General features: G+C 40.8%; 1 protein-coding gene across 1 annotated transcript in view; it reads right to left on the bottom strand.

The window, feature by feature from the left end:
• ZNF292 (zinc finger protein 292) overlaps positions 1 to 6,527 on the bottom strand; it is a 49,361-nt gene extending 42,834 nt beyond the window's left edge. Inside the window, exon 1 of the mRNA XM_054629603.2 lies at positions 6,335 to 6,527. Coding sequence (XP_054485578.2) covers positions 6,335 to 6,496 — 162 coding nt within the window. The 5' untranslated portion in view covers positions 6,497 to 6,527. The remainder of the gene's footprint in view (positions 1 to 6,334) is intronic.
• Positions 6,528 to 23,919: the final 17,392 nt, after the last annotated feature.

Here is a 23,919-nt window from a genome sequence, read left to right as displayed (position 1 = left end):
TTTTTGTTATCTACATGGGATACAATAAATCACAGTAGTCTTAAGCTGCAAGAAGATATTAAGTTATACTGCAAGGGTGGCCAGAAGAAATTATTGAAGGCAAAGAAAACTGAACTGACATGTATTATGCAGCTTTTTTTGAATCTTCTTCAATGGATAGTTTTGAGAACAGATTAAACAAGCATTTGTAGCTATGGCCTATCAATAATCAATGCTGCTTTGGAATCACAGTCTACCCAGCTTATTTCAATACAGGAAAATCTAATAACAAAACCTTCTAGTACAGATCTCAACAGTTTTAACAAAGACCAGCTCCAATCTAGTATGATGCTGGGGCTTGATGCCATTATTGAGGACAAGGATTAGAACATTTATGCTCACTCATCAGATTTACCCTAAACAGCAAGGGTGCTTTCTTCTAAAAATTTATTACACACATTTTAACTGGATAGGTACACTTACTGTTTCATTTGAAAGCAAGACAATTTCCCTAACTCCATGCAGTTTAGCTAAAAAGAAAAAAAAATCAGGGGGTTTTGCTTCTATCCATCCAAAGAGATAATGTGACTGTTTGACATGTCAGGTCTCACAGTGATGAAGTAGCACAAAAATGCCTGAGGCAGCTGAAAGTCTGCATGATGACACAGTGGTGGCAGGTGTTTCTCTTCATGCATTTGGGAATCTGTGTGATGTACTATATTTTAGCAGATTCCTTGCTATTTCTGGCAGCTGTACATCTCTCCCTGAATACCAGAACATCTGGAGGTCACAGGTATGAAAGTAAAATCAAAGGTACTGGAAGTTATAATGGGAATCCTGCACTTGTGGTAATGTATTTACAAAAACATGAAAGTGGAAAAAAATTGAATAGGAATAGGAAATAGGAAATGAAAAAAGACAGAAACATCGTAACGGAAACTTTTAAGTGTTACCTCAGTGTAAAAATCCCTCACTGGACTCAACAGAAAACACTTTCTACTCAAAGTGGAAGCTATGGAATCCATGCATGCCCAAAAGAAGAGACACAGACTTGATTAGACAGGGCATAATTGAAATGAAAGCTCAAAAAATATCAACTTACTAACAATTACATTCCATCAGTTTGTGCCTGTATTATGTCTGTTGAGCTAAACAAAATCCAAGATGGATATCTACCTATCCACTCAGTGAAGAGTTTGATTAAAGTTGTCTGGAGTAAGAAATCAGGTAGGATATTAACAAAACAGGAAATGTCTTCTTACTTATATTAAAAAGGCACCTGATGTTTTGCTGGTGGTGTTTCTCACCATCAGTGAACACTAATCTTATGGTCACATCACAACTGCAGGTGTTCAATGAAATAGCAAAAAACATCCTTCAAAGGCTCTTGAAGTCTTTGGACACAGAATTACTCCTGGCAAGGGATCATACTCTAACTCCTGCAGGAAAAAATAAAGCAGCCTACTGAAACACTTCCTTGTCATTAGACTAAGACAGACTCTAGGTTTGGATAAATCCAGAACATCTAGGTAAAAGGTTTAAGAAATTCTTTATTTCGAATTTTATGGATAGAACTGAAGATTATTTCTGTCATCTTGTGTCTGAAGAGGAAGTTGAGAATACAGAGATTAAAAGTGAGGAAGACAATGACAGTTGAAGAGGGTGACAGCAACAGAAAGCTGTCAAGTCTGTGAGGTATAAAAACTGAATGTCAATTCTAGTAAGATTAACAGAAGAATTTGTAAGAGAAAACATAAGCCTAACCTCCAATAGAAACAAATAATTAGCAGAAACCTGTACTATACAGTGATTACAAATATGTAAAAATAGTAATAATAATAAAAAAGTCTTTATGTAGAGACATGCAGGTCTGCTTTTAGGAGGGACGTCTTAGATGATATATCCCCAAATATTACCAAGAGCTACTCTAGCATGACAGCACACACAAAACCAGGGTAAGACCTTAAGGTCCCAAGACTTCACTAGAACCTCGACACACAGTAAAAAACAGCTTAAAACAGTAGGAACAAACTATACAGGCAGAGCAGTTAAAAACAATTTTTCTTTATAAGAAGTTTTGGGGCATCTTTTAAAATGCCCAAAAATTTTCATTACCCCCTCCCCCCCCCAATTTTCCTGTCATCATTACACCTTTTCTGCAACTAGTGTTAAGAATATTCAAGGTTACTACTGGGTAAACTGCCAACACTAGAAGGATATGAATGTGTCTACTAACAGCTAAGCACACTTTTAACACATTTTAACACATCTTTTTCATAGCAGGCAGACATGACAAGACAATCAAGAAATGAACCAAAAATGCATTCGAAGTTATTGAGGAAAGGCCACACAACCATCCAAATTGTATCTTATGCTTATAATACAGGCCACTTTATGCTCACAACTTGTACATTAGTAGAACAAACCAAACTGTTTTACACTTTTGGAGAATTTGTACCACAAAGTACAGCAGGAGAGAAAAAACCCAACCCTTAGAAGCAGATTCAGGAAAGAAATGAAGTGTCAAAATAACAAAGGAGGGAAGGCTCAAAACATGCCAACTACAGAAAAACAGTCAGAAGAGATAGAAGCACCACAAAGATTTCACAACCACCTGGTGACAACAGAAAATTTGTTACCAGTCTGCAATCTGTTTTTATTTATACAAAATAAACTTTTAAAAAAGGGGCACACTGTGTAGTGACAACTGGAAGGGAACACAGCCCATAGTGAGGAGCTCTGATATACCCACTAGCAGCACATTCACCCAGCTCTCAAGCACAAAAACCTGGACACACATTTTGGTCTCCTCCAACTGAATATTAACAACTGGTCACCTTTAAGAGCCAAGTCTGAAAATAATCTAATCAGTCACCACATGGTGACAAGAATAGCAATCTTCTTCAGATCATTCTGAATTCTTGCAAAATTTACACTTGTAATTTTTAGTCACTACAACTGAAGACACTTGTTTTGTCTGCCACAGTCTGCACTCATATAGTTTGTGAAAACATAATTGTTTCTCAAGGATTTGCTCATTATCGAATTGCAATGGAAGAGCACAAATCACAATTAAAAAATCATTTTACATGGACCCACATGGATGTGAATTCCACTTGATAACAATTAAAATAATGCTCTCTATTGCAGGCTGACAATGGAGAACAGAACTACAATCACACAGATCTAGTACAGGATTAAGGCCCAGTCTATAATCCCCTTAAAATTTAAGAATAATTGCACCATTTCGCAGAGCAATCAGCAGCAACACACAAACATATTTATAGCTAATGAAATGCTGCATATAAAATACATCAAAGTAAACTTTATTATTACAAGAGAACAGGTCTATAACATTTTCTGTCAAGGTACAAGGGTCTTGTTTTTCTGTGGTTTTAATAGTTATTCTACACTGTTGGGTTATAAACAATAAAGTATTTCAAACTGAGGTATTTCAAAACCAGATAAAGGACTTAGCTATACAGCTCCCACTTCATTTAATAAGAACAGAATACTTAAATCCTTTATTTGCCTTTGAACCTAAGGATCTTTCCACGCTTTACTGCACATTCTTCAGCTTTCATCAGTTTGACATTAAGCTTATTTCTTGAACACTGTTACCCACTTCATTAAAAAAAATAAAAGTTAATTCATGGCAACAAGCTAGGTGGTTGCTGGGCTCCAGAATGACCACCTGGCAAAACAAAACAAGGACACCAGACCAAGATCTGTGCAGTTATTACATGAGTAGGAACTAAGAAGGAAAAAAAAATCATGTGAAATCATACTGAGAGAATTACTAAAATATTTCTTCATTACTGAGCTTCTAGACACAAGATATAAATAAGTGATATATATTCAATTTATATATATATAATAAATAACAACTCTCAGTTTCATATATTTGACCAAATCCTTCTTTCATGCATATATTTTCAAAGACTTGATTCTAGAAAGCACGGCAGATACCTTTAAACTGTTATTTGGAAGAGATTTTTGAGCTGGCTTTTATATTACATGGTTTTTCTACAACTCGTGTCATGCAGTGCAAGCTAAGTAGCTAAGCCTACTCTCTGAATCACGAATACTATTTTGTGTTAGCCCAAATAAAGGATTAAAACTGCAGAAGAGGCTGGATAAGTATTCTGGCACCACAAGCACAGGTGAACAGATTTAAAAAACGCCTGCTGAACCAGTACAAAAATGCTTGCATAACAACACTTTTTAATACATTAAGCATCTGTTTAGTGCTCTGTTCAAAATTTGAAAAGCAAGATCTTTCAACATTGAATGGCATGTCTCAGTCCTCAGGGTTACACATCAGCCTTCAGCCCGCAAAAACAGATACAGCCGTACTATAAATCTTGGTATGGAAGGAACAGTAACTCGTTTCAAAACAGCATGATTTCTATGTCAGTTTCTACACAACTGATCTGCTCACTTTGAAAAGGTGCATGGTTAAAAAACGTAGTAACCTTGAGCTTTACAATGGACTTTTGTAACAGTCATTAAAGTAATGAGAAGAATATTCATACTTGTTAAACTTGAAATCAATCAATCAACTCTAGAAGCCACTCGCTAAGAACACGCAACCACTCTTCAGTGATAAATCTGCTTTAGACATCAGTAATCTACTCCGTACATGTCAAGGATGGTGTCTTCATTCCCACCCACCCAACACTACTTCAGTTCAATGAACAGCTCATTCACAAGTCGAGCCGGAGCCAGGAAAGGCAGATTTCCACCTCTCAGTGTAAGAAGTTAAGAAAGTAGACACAAAGATAAAATAGACTAAGAACACACTGATCTGAACCAACATAAACCAATCTCTCTGTGCTTAATCCAATGTTTCTGTGCATCAACATGGACATTCTAACCAGGCACAACATGATAAATTTTGACCAGAGGAAAACGAACCTGACATATGAATACTGTATATACAAAATAAAATAAAACTATGCTTAAAATATTTAGTAGCAAATCTTCCTGGTTAGTAGGAAGTAGAGCCCAGTTTAATCCAGAAGCGACAGATGCGAAATTAGCATGCTACAATGGCCACCAAGAATCAACTCCTTAACAAACTAGATACAAAATCATAAATAAAACACATTTCAAACTAACCATGTGAATTCACTCTTACCCATTCCACCTTTTAATAATTTGCCTCATGACCATCCATGAATGGGTGACAGTAATGTGTAAACAAACACTATCACTTGTATCAGCCAGACTATTAAACAAAGTAAAGCTACACAAGTAACGGTTTCTGTGGCCTAAAATATTTGAGAACTTGTTCTATACACTGGGATGCACCCAGTGCTATCCAAGAAAGGATATCTAAGAGAAATCAAGGCCATGTATAAACATAGATATGACTAAAATGGTCTGCTTTTTTAGCAGTCCGTGGAGCTAGTACCACAAAGTTTGTTTAGGAACAAATGCTCAGCAGGTTCACCAGCTCAGAAGAAACACCTGCAAACAAGCCCTGCCTCAGGACAAGCCCAAGCTCCGGGAAGCGGGCCTTTTTCCGACGGCTGAATAATTACACACAATGGTGCTTCAAACAGTGCCGGCTCGGGAGCACTCGCCCGAGGTGGGATTGCGCTGCCTTGATAGGGCAAGAACACGGGTAGCAACACCCCAGACCTGCCACCACCACACCAGCGACCCTGTATAGTCCACCACCACCCTCACCTTCCCAGCATGGCAGAAACTCCACTATCCCTCCCGGGTACGAGATAGGGAAGGGAGCGGGGGGAGGAAGGGGACATAGAGCAGGAGCCCCGCGCCGAGGGACGCGGGACGGACTCCAGCTCCTGCCCGGCCCCTCGGAGGAGCGGCGGAGCCCCCACCTCCCGGGCCGCCGCCTCCCTCCCTTCGCCCCCAAGGGAGGAGGGGTGTCGGAGCCACGGGGACGGGGGGGCCCCCGGTCCGCCACCGCCAGGAACAAAGGGCCCTTCGATAAGCCGAGCCGCAGAGCACAACAAAGGGGCCTGGAGACCGCGAGAACCGGGGCGGGGGGAGGCGAAGCGGGGGATGGGGATTACGGGCCGGGCCGGAACGGCAGCGGGCGCGGGGGCCACTCCGCCTCAGTCCACAACAAGCGGCGGCAGCGGCATCGATCGCACGGCCGGGTCCCGAGCACTGAGTCCCCGCTCCCCCCTCCCGCGCCGGCCGCAGCACCGGGCCGCCGGCTGCGGGTTCCCCGCGGCGGGGGCGGCGCTGGTCCCGCCCGGCGCCCGCGCTCCGGCCTGGCCAAGCTCTCACACACACACACACCCCGCCGGGGAGGGGAGGGAGCGGGCGGGGGCAGGGCACGGAGGAAGGGAAGGGAAAAGGGAAGAGGCGGCCTGACCTGGCAGAGCTGCTTGCAGTACTCGGTGGCCGCCTGCACGGCCGGTTCGCGGCTCTCCCGCAGCCCCGTCTCCAGCTCCAGCAGCCGCTCCCGCAGGCGCCGCAGCTCCAGGAGGTCGCCGCCCGGGCCGCCGCTCTCCCGCTCGGCCTCCTCGTCCGCCATCTTCGCACCCCGCTCCGTCGCGTACGCAGCCCCCCCGCCCCCCTTTCCTCCCTGCCTGCCTCCCCCGGCTCCCCCCGCTCCGCTCCAGGTCACGTGATTACACAATGCCACGTTCCAGGGACGGGGGGTCACGTGCGGAGGAGATGGAGACGCGCGGGAGCGCGCGGCGCGCGCGCGCGCGCACCGCCCGCCGTCCCCCCGCGGCGCAAAGGACTGGGGCCGGGGAGGGGGCGGGGCCTCCTCGCCTCACGTGACGCCACGCCACGCGCGCCAGGGCGCGCCCCCGCGCGGCCACGTGACAGGGCCCTCCCCCGCCCGCGCGGCGACGCGTTTTGGCGGCAAAGCGGCCGCAAATGGCGGCAGCCTCGGGGGCGGTGAGGGAGAGCTCCATCGGTCCGGTTTGGCCGCTGACCCTCGAGTTCAGAATCGCGGAATCAATTAGGTTGGAAAAGACCTCTCAGATCATCGAATCCAACCTATGACTGAACACCATGACGTCAACTAGACCCTGGCATTAAGGGTCACATCCGATCCTTCCTCCCTGCACCTGAGAGCGCCATATGGCACGAGTCACTGTTGGACGGGCCGTGGTCCACACCACCTAGGTTTTGTGGCTTGTTGTTTACCTCACCTTTCTCCCTCTGCAGGAAGTGTGTTAGCCTCAAGGATGCCACTGACTTGTCTTCACACCTGGATCATCCTGCTTTTGTAATTGGAAATGGGAAGTACAGCTTGGCTTTTCAGATAAAGCAGTTGAGATCTGGAGGTTCTGGAGGGCTTTGTTGCCCTTGCATGCTGGGCCAAACACCCTCTCACACGCTGGTGATGTACTCACAATAGTGCAAAGCTCCAGTCATGGACATTGTCCTTCCCTGCATCTACTGAATTAGCTGAGGAGACTCCTTTGTCTGTCACAGGTGTTGAAAGTACTGGAGATGGGCCTGAGGCATTGATTCTGGTGAGAAGTGAAACATGGATCTGATGGACACTGAATTGGCATGGATACGTGTTTTGCAGTCTTCTAGGCTGCACGGGTTGACGTGTGTTGATGGCTTCACACTCTTCACATTGCCAGCCCTCATTGAGGGATTGAGGAGGAAATGTGTTACAGCAGCGAGAGCCCTGCCTGAACTGAACTGAATCATTTCTCATAGCCAGCCAGCACTGTCTTAAACTGGGCATTTCACATCATCTGAAAAATGAGGAACACTGGTACTTTGCACAAACTTAAATTGGGTGTAACAGTATTTTGACTGGAAGAGGCTTCCAGCAGACCCCTAATCATGCCTTCCAGTCTTGCACTGACCAAGGTGTAACTCAGTATCCCATACCCACTACCTTATCTTGGATGACCATGGGATTGATTTGATGGGGTTTTTTTTGTCACAAAAAGACAGGTGGCACTACCTCCTTCTTGCACGCAAGTTGAAAGCTGAGGTGTATGGTGAAATGAACACTAAATCAGAGCTGGGAAGAAAAGAGGTTCTTCCAGAACTGTTAGTTTGCAAGTGTAGACATTCACAGTGAGAGCACTGCATATGCAACATTGTGGAGACAGGCCTGGGAATCTGGTCCAAAAATGACCACATTTTGGGTCATAACAGTGAACCCAAAGTAGTATATTTCTTGTTTTCCATACAAGTGTCCAAGTAGATATCTTATTTGCAACTTGTAAGCCTGAAACATTTTAAGTTTCTTGACTTTTTTTTTGCACGGGAAATCCATTCTGTTACAAGCAGCAGAAGAGAAAACTTCCAGCTTTTCCATTTAAGGTTAGTGTAGCACCAGGTAAATCTGGTTTGTATGTATCCCTTGCTACCCAACCACCTGTAATGCCAGTTCTAGTCAACCATGCAAATACCAGAAACAATGGCATGAAGACCTGTTTATTCTTTCTCAATCACTTAATATACTACAGGATCTAAAATACCTCCTCCTCTGGATAACTGTCCTATACTGTGCTGTTTGCAATTATTTTCACTTAAGGGTGAACCACAACACCCCAATTGATAGTCTGTCCTTGCTTTAGCTTGCTGTATTGTTTCTGCCTTGACCAGGGGGTGTTCTGAATTGAGCCCAGGCCAGGAAGGAAGGAGAAAGGGAGTCTGGGTTTCTCAATCATGCCAATGGTTAGCACTTGGAGAGGGTAGAGTAAGTGTTGCTTATTTTCTTCTCCTCAGGGTCAAGCCAAAAGTAGCCTGTCCTTCAGTCCTTCAATGCTACCCTGAAGAGGACTTGCACATAAGCCTCCAGGGGCTTTGTGCAAGGGAGGACTCCTGTCTTTAATCATGACTCACAGGCAGAGAACTGCTGATCTTATATCTAAGAGACACAGAAAATAATTATTAAGAAGAAGGAATGACCACAAACAGTAGCAAAAAACAAAGGAGTTATTTTTTTCTTGACAACAGTGAGAATGTGATGACAGCAACTGATTCAAGCGTGGCAATGGCCTGAGAAAGAGGAAAAGAATAAAAGAGCAACTACAAGGCCTTGCTATTCATCCTGTATTTGACTCCTGACAGAAGCTACACTATGGTGGATAGAGCTCATGGAAGAGAAGAGCTGTTGCTTGATGTTGACAGGAGAAAGAGATTGTGCAGAGCAGAGCTTCTTTTCAGATACCTGTTTTCCTCATAGGCCTGTGGGGCAGGCTGTGTGACAGTGGAAGAATGTGAATATAAGAGACAGGAGGCTTACATTGCAGAAGAAGAAACATTGACTGTAATTGTAAATATAGTCAAATAATTCGCTTGCTGTTAAAACAGAAAAATATGGAGAAGAGAGAAGCAGATGAGGAAGATGCATGTATTAGGAAGGACAATTAAAAGGAGGGATGAAAAAAATGAACTCAACCAAAACAGTCCAAGAACAAAGACTGAGAAGATGGTGAGAAAGAACAAAAAAAGGATGGAAGACTGGAAGGGAAAGGACCTGACTTTTTACACCAGTTCAAAGACAGATTTTTTGTCAAGAAGACCTGAAAGGCTTATTACTTGGGTGTACTAGAAATAAAGATTTAAGATAAGGACTTAGAGCAGTAAGTATTCCTCACCATCAGAAATTTCTTTGGTGTTCAATTACACTCTTCCCTGTTGTCTTATTCTTGCCTCTTCCTTGACTGATTTATTATTTCCGCAATGTGGTGTTTTCCTAGCTCCATACTTTGATTCTCATGTCTCAAAGCTGTCATTTAGAGGAGGCACATCAGATACTCTTTGTGGTTTGGGATGCAGGGCCTGGTTAGAAATGCATAAGAGGTAAAGGAGTCTTCATGACCAGTTGTTTGAAATAGCTTTAAATAATTAAAAAAATTAGTCTCCCACTATTTGATTTTAGGTAGTGGACGAGGGAAATGGAGCAAGTAGCACAAGAAGTATCAGAGGTTAGAATGACGACAGCAAAGAGAGAGGGTTGGAATAGTGATGACAGTGTAGCTTAGACTGTACTTAGCCAGTAGTTGAGAGGAGGACTAACTCTCCCCAGGAGAATGTCATGTTAGCAAGAAACAGCTGTGATATTTGTGTATCACTGGAGCCCTGGCAACAAAACTAGATCTTTTAGGGATAACAGAAGATAGGACAGAATAAAGACTAGGATGGGATCACACAAATATTAAAACACTCAAGGTGTTTGGGAAGCTAAGGGGATTAATGGAAGATTAGAATTTGCAGTGTGATAGATATTTAAGAAACAAACAGCAACAGGACAAATAAAGTAGAACTTGTTAGAGTCGTTATTGGGAAAATGTGTCCAAGAACTTCTGTTAGAGAGCATGAAGATGTGCTTGAGATGCTTGGCTTCAAGTCTGGAGAGAAATAGTTTTTAGAAGAATAATTAGGAAAAATACTACTTGGAACAAAAATAGGTTGATAACTAAGGTTCTTAATTTCTTAGGTCAAACTTTGAGAAATTAAGGGAGTGAGCTGGTGATGACAAATGCATCTAGGTGGTTGAGGACTTGCTTGTGGAAAAAGTTTGTCAGCTGCCAAATCTCTCTGAAAATACATATCTGTAATTCAAGTCTCAAACAAGAGCGACAGTCAGTCCCAGCTTGATAAATGGCCACTTCAAAAGGATTATTGGGTACAATCAAAAGCTTGGAAGGAAAGGAACAATATGATTACTTGAAAAATATTGAGAAGGGTAGGAATAAAGTGAGAATTTTGAGAAGCTCAGCTTCCTTTACAAAGGAAATTAAAGCAGGGGCTAATGAGAAAGAAGATACGAAATGTTTCCACATTTGAGATGAAAGAATAAACCCTATCACATACCCATCTGAAACATCAGAAGATTTTTATTCATCCAGAAATTTCCATTAATGGTGTAGGGGAAAAAAATGAGCTATAATAATGAAATGTGCTGATGATACAAAACAGTGAGACAATTTCAATATGAGAAGGATCAAGACTAGATGACCTTCAGAACCTTAATAACAGAATGGATTAATTTTAATAACACAACATGCAAGGAGACTGATAGCAATACTTTCTACTGGAGAAGAACCTCATTAGTTGGAAGTAACAGTGGGTAGGATGTGCTCGTTGCATTAGTTGATGATGACCAAGTCGTAGATATAATCCAGCTGCAAAAAAAGTTGATAAAATCACATGACATGCCAGGTCAGCTATTTCCATTAGATATTGCAGAAAAAAACATTGGTCTCACCTCATCTGAAATGATATATGCAATTCTGGTCACTATTATTCAGAAAAGATGAGATCGCACCACAGGAGGTACAGAGAGGACTCAAAGAAAGATCAGTAAAATGGGGAATCTGCTTCATGAGAAGAGAATAAAAATGGTACATTTAGCCTAGAGAAACAAAAGGTGAAAAGAAGTGTAATTTCAGTCTGGAAACAGTAGAAGTAAGCATTAGTTAGGACAAAAGCTTTTCAAGCTGAAGGGTAGTAGTGTGTGAAGAAAAATGGGTTAACTGATTACTGAATATGTTCAAATATACATAGCTGTCATGTTAGGCAATAAATAGTGCTATTTCTGAGGCATTTAAGTGTTCCTTCACAAGGTTACAAAAGAAACATCATGAAAATGGTAGAATGGTAGATTTGTGCAAAGGGATCTGATAATGAAAATTAATTGCAAATTTAACATGAACTCCAAAAGAGGCAAGAAAATTAATCTTATGTAGTCACATCTTCCTTAATGATGCTGCTGCCTTCTGTCAAGGCTGGGTCCACATTCACCTGTATTCAAAATCACTGATATAGGTCCATATATCACTCAGTGATCAACATGACCTATATGTCTGACAGCAAGAAAAAAACCAACTGAGCAGAGTCTTTGCATAAGCTGGGGGAAGAAATGGAAAAAGTTTTTGCAATATCCATTTTCAGGTTGCAGAAAGGAGCAAATTAATGATGAGGGAGGACAGCACATTTGAAAATACAGCCTGGATATGGCTTGAGCTGTTTTTTCAGAAGGAAATATAACAAAATATTTTCAGAGCCATCTTAAAAGCAAGGGAGTGGATATGTTCTCATTTATATAATTTAATACAAACCACAGTGCTAATACCTGTAATTAATGGTGCCTTTCTACCTTTCCAATTGTGTTTTCTGTTTATCATTTTTCTTTGATCACTTCCCAGTGCACACTGCCTAAACCCTCAATAGTTTACTTCTCATTAAGAGCATCTAGCAGAGTTCTAGCTATACCTTAAAAAATTATTAAGAGAAAGGAAGGGTGTCTGTAGATGGATGTGTTTTCCCATCGTTGTATTTTTCATTCTCTTCCCCATTTGGCAAGATTTGGCTTTTCAGTCAGGAGAATTCCACAGAAACACTTTTTTTTTTTTGGTGGTTACTTTAATTTTGTGTCTAAGGGCTGAATCTTTTTCATGAGTACGGAGTAAAGGATCGGGCACTAGGATAGGGCAGTTCTTGCGAACAAGTTAGGGAGGGAGAAGAGAGAGTGTCTTTAAAATAAAAACAGATAATCCTGCTAATAGGTAAAGGAAGAATTTACTTTAGGTGTAGGTGTAAGGTCAGTTAAAAGAACATTTTGTTTTTCATGTTGATCTGCATTCTGCATGATTTCTGATTCTTCGCGATTTAGCTGTTTTATAACCAGTTACTTAATGTTGACACCCAGCTCTTTGCTATGATAAAGTGTAAAACTGCTTCACAAGAGCATGTTTTACAGCAACACATTTATTTTTAAAAAAATATTTCATTGAATTTTTCAGCAAATTAATATTGAAAGCCTTTGATAAAATATAGATCCCTGTGTCAATAGAAGGAAAGAATGGTACAACCTGCAAATGACAGGAGGAGGAGGTAGAGGGATGGACTTTAAGAAGAGATAGTATAAATGTTCTGTAATCCCTTACCATTCTCTGACTGATGATGAACTACATATACTGCCTGTTGCAGCAATATTGATTGCAATCAGATGATAAAATCATTGCATGGAAAAAGAAACCACTGCAGTGAAAATGAAAAGATGGCAATTTAATGAATTCTTGATTAAAAATGATTTCTTGGAATTAAATCAAAACCTCATTCTTATAGCTGAGAGTTAGTCATGGAAATAACAAAATGCTGAAAAAATATAGCCAGTTAAGAATTTGTTTCAGACTATGTATTTATCTTCAACAGCCATTCCACACTTTTCATCTACGTTCCTTATGCTACAAATTTTCCTCACTCAGAGCCTTAGATTTACTTACAATTAATCCACTGGTATAGTGATGGAGATTCTTGCTGGAATGCATTAACTTCCTTGGTTATATCCTCCCTCAGGCAAACCTCTTGAAAAATATTTCCTTTGTCTAGTACACACAGTTTAGTAGCTCCTTTCTTATAGTGAGATAGCAATTCTTTTGCAGTGATTTATGCATACTATTCAAATACAAAACCTGCATTAAATTATGTTACATTAAAAGATCTGAGACGTGCATGCCATTACTTAGGCACCATTGTGCAAGGAAAAATGTGGGTGTGATCCTGTTGCTGTTCAAGCCCATGCTTACAGGAACAGCAAATCATTGTGATGTGGACTTGCAATGATGTAGCAATACTGGGTAACTTTTGCCTTACAGAGACCAAACAGCCTTTCAAACTCAGTGCTGACCATCTACACCTTTAGTATTTTTATTAATCACACAAACAAATTTGTTGTGTGGCATTTCAAAAGATGCAGGCTCAGGACTAACGTAGCTTGTTTAAATGCTTCGCAATCTGAACTGTTTGATTGGATTCACAGTATTCTACTTCAATCCCTGCTGGAAATTCATCTGATCTTTGTTCTTTCTCTAGTTGTCACAGTGGAACAATAGCCACCAAATCTTTTATGGCAGCTTACTACATTTTTGAGTGCCACTATAATACCTCTCCTTGAGCTCTTTATTTCGCAATTTACTGCCTTATTTCTAAGCCGCATAAACCTCATTCCTTCAGCTTTCCTCACAGCTGGTATTTCCTACTTTCCTTGCTGGCATATGAGTCCCTCACCCTCAGTGATGGACTGCACTTTTTATTTCTTGGAGCACAGTGTCCAGTGCTCAGCTCAGTTCTCCTTTGCTGGCACTTTGCCAGAGCTAAGTGGAATGATTACTGTTTGTGTCATCTATTACATTGTTGGCTCTAGTTTGTGATCTCCCCCATTGTTTTCTGCCTACACAGTCGTTTCCTATTCCATATTTAAATTTCTGCCCTCATTAGATTTCTCTTTCCAAAGTGTTGCCTGGTTTGTATTTTGTCTGATTGATTTTAGGCTGATTCTTCAAGACCCATTTTTAGTGCTATTTCCATCCTTCAGAGCACTTTGCCACTTTACCCAAGCTGCCATCGCTGCCTGTGTCAGTGCACTCACATGCCATCACCCAGGCTGTTAAATGGATGTGGGGTATAAAACTGTTCCCAGGATGACTGCTGTGGGACTCCTCCTGAGAAAGCTTCTCAGAATGACAACAAACCATCAATTACTGCGCTTTGAGAACAATTTTACAAATGTTGTGCACCTACAGGGTTGCTACTTATCTCTGGAATGCACTGATGTGGCTTACTTAGTAAAATGCTGTGTGGAACAATGTCAAAAGCTTGTCATTGTCATGATGCATCATATCTGCTATTTGCACTTATTTGTTAAAGCAATTATCCTGTCAGAGAATGAGATTAGCATCAATTGATAAAATTTTTCTCATGACTAACCCATTTCAACTGGTTTTTAATAATTATCATAATCTTCCAGGTATTTACCGATTTTTTATTTAATAATTTGTTCCATTTCAGGGGATAAAAGGTTGACAATATAAAATGCTCTATGTTCTCTATTCTCTCTTCTAAAAATAAGTATTGCATTTATACTTTTCTACAGTTTGAACCTTCCTTGCTTGCTGTTACTTCTTGAAAATCATCATTAATGATTCAAACATTACTTCAGTTAGTTCTGTGAACATTCATGGTTAATTCATCTGAGAGCAACCCCTCAACGTGCTAATAGCATCCAGACCCAATACAATTGATCAATGGACCAAGCTACCCCAGGGATAACAGCGCAATCTCCTCCGAGAGTCCGTATCCACGGGGAGGTTTATGCCCTCGGTGTTGGATCAGGACACCCTGGTGGTGCAGCCGCTCCCAAGGGTTTGTTTGTTCAACCATTAACAGTCCTACGTGATCTGAGTTCACACCGGAGCAATCCAGGTCGGTTTCTATCTGTGATGAACTCTTCCCAGTACAAAAAGATAGGGAAAGTGAGGCCAATACCACAAGCAAGCCTTTGCCTTAAGTAATGAAGACAACTAAATTACAAAAGGCTACCACACCACACCACGTCCAAGAAGAAAAGGACCAGCTAGGGTGGCAGAGCTCAGAAAATGCAAAAGCCCACTAAGAGCCACTAAAAATGCAACAGCCCGCTAACTTAGCCACCTCTAACTTTCCCCGCTCCCCTAAGTGTTGTGAGATCAAAGGTTGGACTGTCTAAACTTGTACTTGACAATTCCAATACCATTCTGCAACATGTGTGCTTAGTGTCAAAAAATTGTTGTAATCAGCAAAGCGTGTGCGCTTGTGTACTCCCCGCTCGGCCAACGTGTAAGTAAGTACATGATTAAATGCCTCTCAAATCGCTGGGACTTGCGACACTACCGAGCTTAATGAGACTTCACAGCAGCGCCTGCTCTGCACGCAGTGCAGACTGCTGGCTTGGGGAGCCGGTGCGATCCGCTGCCCTGAGCTGTGTTTGGGTGCTGCTGGCTGTGGGATGTTATCCCTGAGCACCCCGGGATCGCTGGGGAGGGGTGTTGGCCGGGCGGCTGGCTGCTGCGGGGTGTGCCGCCCTCGCCTCAAGCGCCGAGTCCCGGCTGTGCCCGCGGGCGCATCGATCCTGTCAGCTCCACCCGGGCGGGGAAAGCCGTGCGGAGGCGCCTGGAACGTGCTGATGCTGAGTACAGCAGCAATCCGGTGGCACCGGTGTTGCTGGGACTCCCGTGACAAGCCTGGCTTCTCAGCCGAGCACAGTAATTCAGGTGTGGCAGCGCGCTGCCGAGTCTCTGCTGCTTTTGTGGCTGAGCTGGTGTGTTGTACGGGGCCATATCACAGCGGTGGATATCCTGGGGCCGTTTGGTGCCTTAGAATGCCTCTGGATCCTCTCCTGATACCTGCCTTGGCGTTTTTAAAGCTGTTTTCAGAGCCTTGATGTCTGTAGTGATGCTCTGACAAAAACTGTAGTGATTGAAATAGGGAGTAGATAGAGTAAATTTAGGTGGGTCACTAAAAGGTGAAGTTTTAGTATTTTGGGGCTTGTTGTGAACCTTATCTGGCCAAATGTAAGAATCTGAAGTGCAGCTGCACATGTTTACATCTGAGATAGATGTCTAGGTTCCCCTTATAACCAAGGAGATTGGCGAATTTGTCTTGGCCTGAGATAGTTGTCAAAAATAGGTCTAAAAGTGCCTTTTCCCCCACTTTTGATTCTGAGAGAGTCTAGAAACTCAGTTCAGGTGTCTGTCTGGAATTGCAGTTGCCTTTGTCTGATGAGGCAAATCTCAGGCTCATTCAAGTAAACTTTGCAGATTATGTGTAGCCATACATCCATTCCAAATGTGGTAAATAATGAAAGTATCAGTTGATATCCATGCATGCTTTTTGCCCCCCCTAATTTCCTTCCCCACTCTTTCCTCTGCATTCAATTTTATTTTGTTAGGCTTAAATTTGCTAGACTGATGAATCACTTACTCTATGGTTAGCACTTGCTCATTCCTCGTTTGTAACTGGCACTGATCACAACTTTGTATGTAGGATTTGGTTGAGTGGGAGGGAAAGCATGTGCATAGGATTCGTATTTCTTCTTGGAAACATTTGCTAGACCACCACCCAGAAACTTGTGACCCAGTGCTGTTTCACAGACAGCAAGAAGAGTGATTCCAACATAAACTGGTGGTAATCACAGAGGACTCTTTTGTACACCCCAGGAAACTGAACTTATCACTCACTACATTCCCCCTCCTCCCTGTTTGCACTGAGCAATTCTGCAAGTTGTGTTCTGAGGAATACTAATCATATGTTTGTGAGTACTAATTCATGATTTGTTTAATATAGGTTTTTAAAGCATACTGCTATGGATGTCAGCCTGAAAAAGTTCCCAAGAATGTTTCTTCCTCTGTTTTCTCTGCATATTAAAGCAGCATTGCTGGAAGACTTAAAGCAAACAGCCAGGAAACTGTTAAAACACAAAGATATTGGCACTGAGCTTTACTTTTCCCTGTCAGAGCGAGCTGATTTCACACACACAACCCTTTAAACCAATAAATCAATGGTAAACTCATGACCTTATTTGCTGTAATGAATCACTTGTATTGCTGTGTTCTGCAGCATATAAAACAGCAGCAAATCTGGTTTCACTGGCCAGTGCACTCTGCCTGGTTCAGTGCTGCAGTGAAGCTCTGTTTAAATTAAAAATGTATGTTTCAGCTTGACAAGGCATATCAAATGTTAACATTTGTTTCCTAGTCATACTTCACTTGGTAGTATTTGGTCCTAGCCAGTAGAAGTAGCAAAGCTGTACTATTTCTGAATTTCCCACCTAATATCTAGGTATGGCTTTTAAAATGTTTTTTTAAAAAATACCAAAAAAACTGTAAAGGATATTAGCAAGAAAAAAAAAATACAGTCAATTAACAAGTGGTGACATTGAAATGTTTTTATTAGCTTGCTAGCCAAAAGGTCTGATTGCTTTCTTAGAGTAGCATGTAGCACACACTCAGATATCAACATCATGAAGCTGGAGCTGAAGGTTCATTTTAAAGATTTTGTATGCCAGTCTGTATCTGCCTCTAATAGAGACTCTCCAAGCTGACAATCCTCAATACATATTTCCATGATTTCAAACCCGATATTGTTAAATGCATTTTGTGTTAGTCTGTGGACTTGTCTATGCCTATTGGACTCTAGGTCCTGGTGAAGTTACTCTTACCTGTGAATAGCTCTGGGAAGGTACATTCCTGAAAGTCTGCTGCACTTGCAGCACCATCCTTTCAAAGGATACAGAGCATTCCCTTCTCAGTATCAAGCAAGCAGAGTGTTGGTCTGTAGTTGTTATACTGTCTAGCACCGTACATCATGGATAAAAATAATTTGGATAAAAGGATAGCCTTTGCTTCAGAGAATTTTCAAGCTAAGTACCCACTAAAACAAAAGGTTACAAAGAACACGGACAAAGAGAAAGAATCTGGAAGGCAATTAGCAGATAAGATCAATCCTCACTTTTCTCCCCTTTCTAACCTCCAGGATATGTTGTGGGAAGTTACAGAGAACTACTTACAGCATGTCTCTTAGGCTATCTGACTGCAAAAGAAAAAACATACCTATATTCATTCCAGCATATTAGACAAAACATTAAAGATGCTTTGCACTGGATCTAGTTCATTTGGAATATCTTAAAAAATGGGTATCTTAAATGAATATCTTAAAGAATGACTATCCAAGCCAGGTTTCTTGACCTGTCTGTAACCAGTGGAGCAAGCAATTGTAGGGCATCACCCCTTTTATTCTAAGGTGAGAGCTGACAGCCCATGCCTGTGTCTTTCAACTGACTGCCACAGCAACCAGCATGGACATTGGCCATACATACTGCAGATGTCTAAAGCTGAGGGGATTTGAATCCCACTGTGGTAGCTTTTTGCCTTCTGTGCACTTGTGCAAGGGTAAAATATCAATAATCTATACTTCTTGACATTTTACTACTGAAGTGCACACAGAATGTTGCATGAACAAAGTAATTCCTGAGTGTTGAAGCAGGGAGTGCTCTCCTGAAGCATTTCCTACTGTATTTCTCATGTCTGAAAAGATGAGACACACACCATCTAGACCATCTAAACAGGAGACTTTATTCAGTCATTTCATTTTGTGTTCTAACTTACCTTAAGAAATAGTGTGGATCACAAAATAATATAAAATAGCAGCTTTAAATTTTTTTCTGTTTTTCAGACTGCCTTCCCTGCCTTCTCCCTCCTCTAAAATTTACAGCTTAGACCTTTATAGTCTACTTAGATAGACATTTAGCCTAAACTTGAGATGTAAATTTAATGGATTGCTGGCCCCTGAAGACAGCCATGCAATATTGTTGGCAACAAATGGTTACTGTTCTGCTGTGTGAGAGTGGCTAAATTTCAACAATGTGGGAAATAAACTCTAAATATCCAGCATTCAAAGCACTGTAAGTTCTATTTTGAAGTGTTATTATGTAAATGTAAGCCCTTTTTATTTCTGATAGACAACTGTATGGAGGTGGGCAACACTGGCCCACTTTGCTTTCCAACATGGCATTAATTATAACTCTCTAGCCCATTTTCCATGTGCTGACTCACACCAATAGCCAAATACCATGTCTAATTTCCTTTATTAGTTGCTCTGACAGTCTCTGGCAAAAGTGAAACAAATGCTGTGTGCAGTTCCTCCAAAGGGCAGGTGGCTGTATGAAGGGATAGCTTAGACATGATCAGAAGAGACCACTGTGAGTGAGGGAAATGATCTGCTGCACTATGTAGACCTAAGGCCACATCTGAAAATTCTGGTGAAGCCCAGAACATCAGTTTGACATCTGATGTGTTAAGAAAAATGCCCAAGTGGGTTGAACAGAAGGAGTTTAGGAGAAGGATTTTAGTCCCCCAAAGCCAGTATGATATGGTGAGCTCTCCAGAGCAGGGGACCATTATCTGCTTGTTCTCTGTGTGGGTTTCTTAGGTGCTGCTGCAATATGGAACTGAAGTATGGTGAGCTTTTTATTCAGCCAGATTATCTGGCAGCCAGTTTTCTCTGTGCAGGGACAGTAAGAGAGGGTAACAGCAACCTGGTAATGATCCTCTTGGTGATGTGATAGAAAGAACCTGTTTTCTTCAGAAGCCTTTTCCCAGCTAAGTTTCTATGTGAGTGCATTTTTTTTTATTATCAGCAATGTAGGCTGCTTCTTGCTTGCTGCAATTTGATTGAAAATTGAGTAACCTGAGCATTTTTTCTGCTTTTGTTTTTAAATCAAGAAATACAGTTCTATGAAATGTGAAAGCAATTAATAATATAAACCTCTACTAATAGAAGAGGTGATACAGTGAGCAAATGAAAGCATTCAGATTTGGGACTAGAAAAGGATAATAGCTAATTGTCTGAGCAATTATTAGTGTATAAGATAATGAGAGTTGCTGAAATAGCTAGTTGTATAAATGAGACATCCTGCATTATTGATCAGGCTTCTTTGTTTTAGCTGCACTAGAGACATACATTTCACTTTTACATGGCTATTTATCAAGTCTAAACCTCACATGCAATGATGCAGTCATATGGTTTGGGGGGTGTGTGTGTTTTGTGGGGTTTTTTTCAAGAAAATGGATAAATGTTGAAATCTGTTTAAAGTAAGGCAGCATTATCCATCTCTCATGGGCTACCCCTGTGGGGCTACCCTTGTGGTGCAAGAACATATTCATTGACATAAGTGGTTTGATCAGTAGTCTATCCAGTCCAGTGGTTTACCTCTGTCTGATAATAAATAAATTAAAAATAATTACTATTTCAGGATTCTAACAAACCTGGTTACTTCAACTCAGCAGCATTATACATCACAGGAACGGACCTTCCTGACCTTGTAATCTTGTTTTAGTCATCATATGAGGTGTAGTTACTTTTATTAATTTAAAGTAGAGAATAAGAATTTTGAAATGCAATCTCAAAAGCCCTTGAAGTGAAACCTACATGTTAATGACATTTTGTTTGCTGTCCCACAATGCTGTGAGGATTGTAATATTATCTATTCTAAATTTTCTCAAAGGAATTGGATTTCAAATAAACCTATTAATAAAAGAAGCATGAAAAGAGAGCTAAACAAGAGTCATCATCCTATTAGTACTGTAAGTTGCCTAATAATAAGCAATGATTAAACATTTTGACCTTGAAAATCACAGTAAGAAAGGGGAAAAAATATATCTAGTCCTTATAATCTTTCTGGTTTTCTTCAGTGGCATAGTTTTTACTAAGCTTGCATGAAGTAATGTTTATTGCAGATATTTCTGAAGTGCCATAGTCTGTAATATTAATTCTATTAAGAACAGACAAAAAATATATATTAGTGACCCCACTTTACACTATGGTTTTAGAACAGGAGAGGCTTTTCAGTCAATTATTTATGTGCAATAAGTACTGAAAGACTTATTATCTCAGAATAATCAATGTTTGGCTGAAGCTTGAGAACGCTAATAGCTGATCTTAAAAGTCTTGATCCAGTGTCATTTGAAATAATGGCAGAACTCCTGTCAATTTTAAACAAAGGATGCTGAGGCCAAGAAGTATTGCTTTGAGAGATAATTTTAGATAATCAGTTTAAAGCATCTGTAAAAGAATAGAAAATTTGACTTTCACTCTTTGCATAATACAGTATGAAGTATTTTAGCAGAGGGGACCTCCTAATGGTGTGTATCATAGATACAAAATAAAATTTTCTGTTGCCTTGGGGGGCCTTTTTTACAGATATAAATATATATATATATATATATATATATATATATATGTATATGTTACTGTCTCTGGGAATAAACTGACGGCAGCTAAAAAAATTAGGATCAAGCTGACAAGGAGTAGGGAGACTCTGTGGAATACTGAAATACCTGCATATCTCTTTATTGAACACTCAAGTTACTTCTTTTGTTCCTTGAATACCCAGCAAATATTTTCTCTCCAAGATATGCTCTCACTCATTCTGGTTGTTCTCTCTCTTCAGCCATCCTGATAATTTGGTTAAGTCAGTGTGGAGCGACTTGGGATATGTGGGATTCTCTCTGCTCCTAGGAATGTCTGGAAGATAGCATAAGAAATGAAGGAAGTGACACCCAAAATGCAAAAGATAGCACCAATCCTTCAGGATGCCTTCTGGTGCAGGGTCTGGTGCAGGCTCTCACTTGTGGGTGCTGTGTCAGCCTGTAGGGCAGGGCTGGACAAAGCTATCAAGGAGGCATTTGAAGATTGCAAGGGAGAAGGAAAGAGGAGTTTCTGGCATCTGCTGAACATTCCATTCTCTCAAATGGAGGACTGCTCTTTCCTGATTTTGCACAAATGATGAAGGGTGAATTTTGGCTGCATTTGGAGGAAGTTCTGAAATGTAATTATTATTGAAAAAAAAAATCCTCCAAAGCTCAACCTGCTCATCCATCCAAGCCAAAAATGCTACCAAAACTTCATTTTAAAGGTTTTTCCTTCTCATTTACTTGTCAACAGGGATTAAGAAGACCAATAAAGAAGGCAGGGATGAACACAGCAGTAGTTAAAAACCAAAAGTTAGATGTGTGCTCTACAGTATTTTCTGCTGGGGTATGGTAAACCTTGTATTACCCTTATTAAAATAGGCAGATTCTCTTTAACAGTGCTAATATGTAAACACACTTGAAGGTGTGTTTCTGTTTATTGATAGAGTGGACTTATTTTTAAATAAAAGCATTTGTTTTCTGAATCAAGAGCCCTTCCCCAGTTTTTTACAGACAGTGCTGGGTATCAGTGCTGAGTGGCAGAGTAGAAAAGCTTTCCTCTAGCAAGGAAGAGGCAGCATCAGGAAGCAGCCTGCAGATAAGCAGATATCGCTAAGTAGGGAAGTAGGACAGATACCCTGAGACAGCATCTGGCAGAGCAAGGGAGGAGACGTGAGCTCTCCTTTCCAGAGACAGCCAGAGAAGGAGCTGTAGGGACCCAGCTCCTAGAAAAGAGCCAAAAGTTCTGCAGCTTCATAATATTTAGGTTCTGAACTCACGCTGATTTCAGCCTTAACAAGTGCTATATTTAGTGTCACGTATGTTCCTTAATAGAGTCTCAATTTAGGAACATACTGGCCTTAAAGAAACTTGAAAATTTTAGCCATTCGTTGCATTTTTCTAATGCAGAATGGCAAAATACTGATCTTGGCAAAGCATATTCAATGGTCCAATTTGGGGTAGATATTTACCTATATTTTCATCCATATGCTTGTACAGACCATAAAATCATGATATCAGTGTGGCAAAAATACTTGTGAGAGTATTGCTAAGTGATTTAATAGACTAGAGGGTGCCCTCTCCCCCTCCAAAACAGTGAGCCACGTTCTCTCATTTCTCATTCACTCACACATTAAGACAGATTTGACCAAGTATTTTTAGTCAGAGATTTGGAGCAGCTAAAGTAAGAAATCCTCTTAATAAATATAGGAGCTTTTTTTAAACTATCTTTTATGCCAGTGTAATTCCATTGACTTCACAAGATTTTTTCCTAATACATTCTGATAGGGAAAGAGTAGCAGGTTGTGGGTTTATTTTTTTTTCCCCGCTGTGGGGGTAACATTGTCACTGCTGGAATCCTTCTCATGAAATAAACGTTTGGCATAGCTTTTGCTTTTTACTAGTAGATGATTTGCTACAATACCTAGGAAAGTATCAAATATACAATACAAAGTTTACTTATTTTCATTGTTATGAAAACAGTTTTCTGGCTTTTACAAGTCATCCTGGCTTTCCCAAAGGACTGCAAGCTGAGGTGAGTATGAAATGGGCAGGACAGAGGCACTCTGTAAACTTCAGCAATTTTCATCAATTTGCTTTGAATGACAAGAAAAATTAAGCTTCTGTCTTCTAGGGAAGCACTTCTCAATAAACTATGTTTACCAATAGCTCTCAAATTTCAACTGTATGCTTTCGTTATTGAATAAAGCAAAAATTGTGGAGAGACTTTTAAAAAATTTATTTATCTTTTATTATACCAGCACACATTTTTGAAAAAAAAAAAAAACAGACAAACTTACAGGTGTAGAAATCCGTCTTCAGTTGTGAAACAGGAGCCAATTTCAAGCCAAGCGTAGGCTAGGGACAATTGTTTTGAGTTTAACTTTGTTACAGTGATGAGTTGAACAAATAGAAGAGAAAAAGGTGTCTGACACCTTGAAGCAGATGAGGTTGT

The sequence above is a fragment of the Agelaius phoeniceus genome, chromosome 3, assembly GCF_051311805.1.
Source record: "Agelaius phoeniceus isolate bAgePho1 chromosome 3, bAgePho1.hap1, whole genome shotgun sequence".
Classification (NCBI taxonomy): domain Eukaryota; kingdom Metazoa; phylum Chordata; class Aves; order Passeriformes; family Icteridae; genus Agelaius; species Agelaius phoeniceus.
This window is presented reverse-complemented; position numbering and strand designations above follow the sequence as displayed.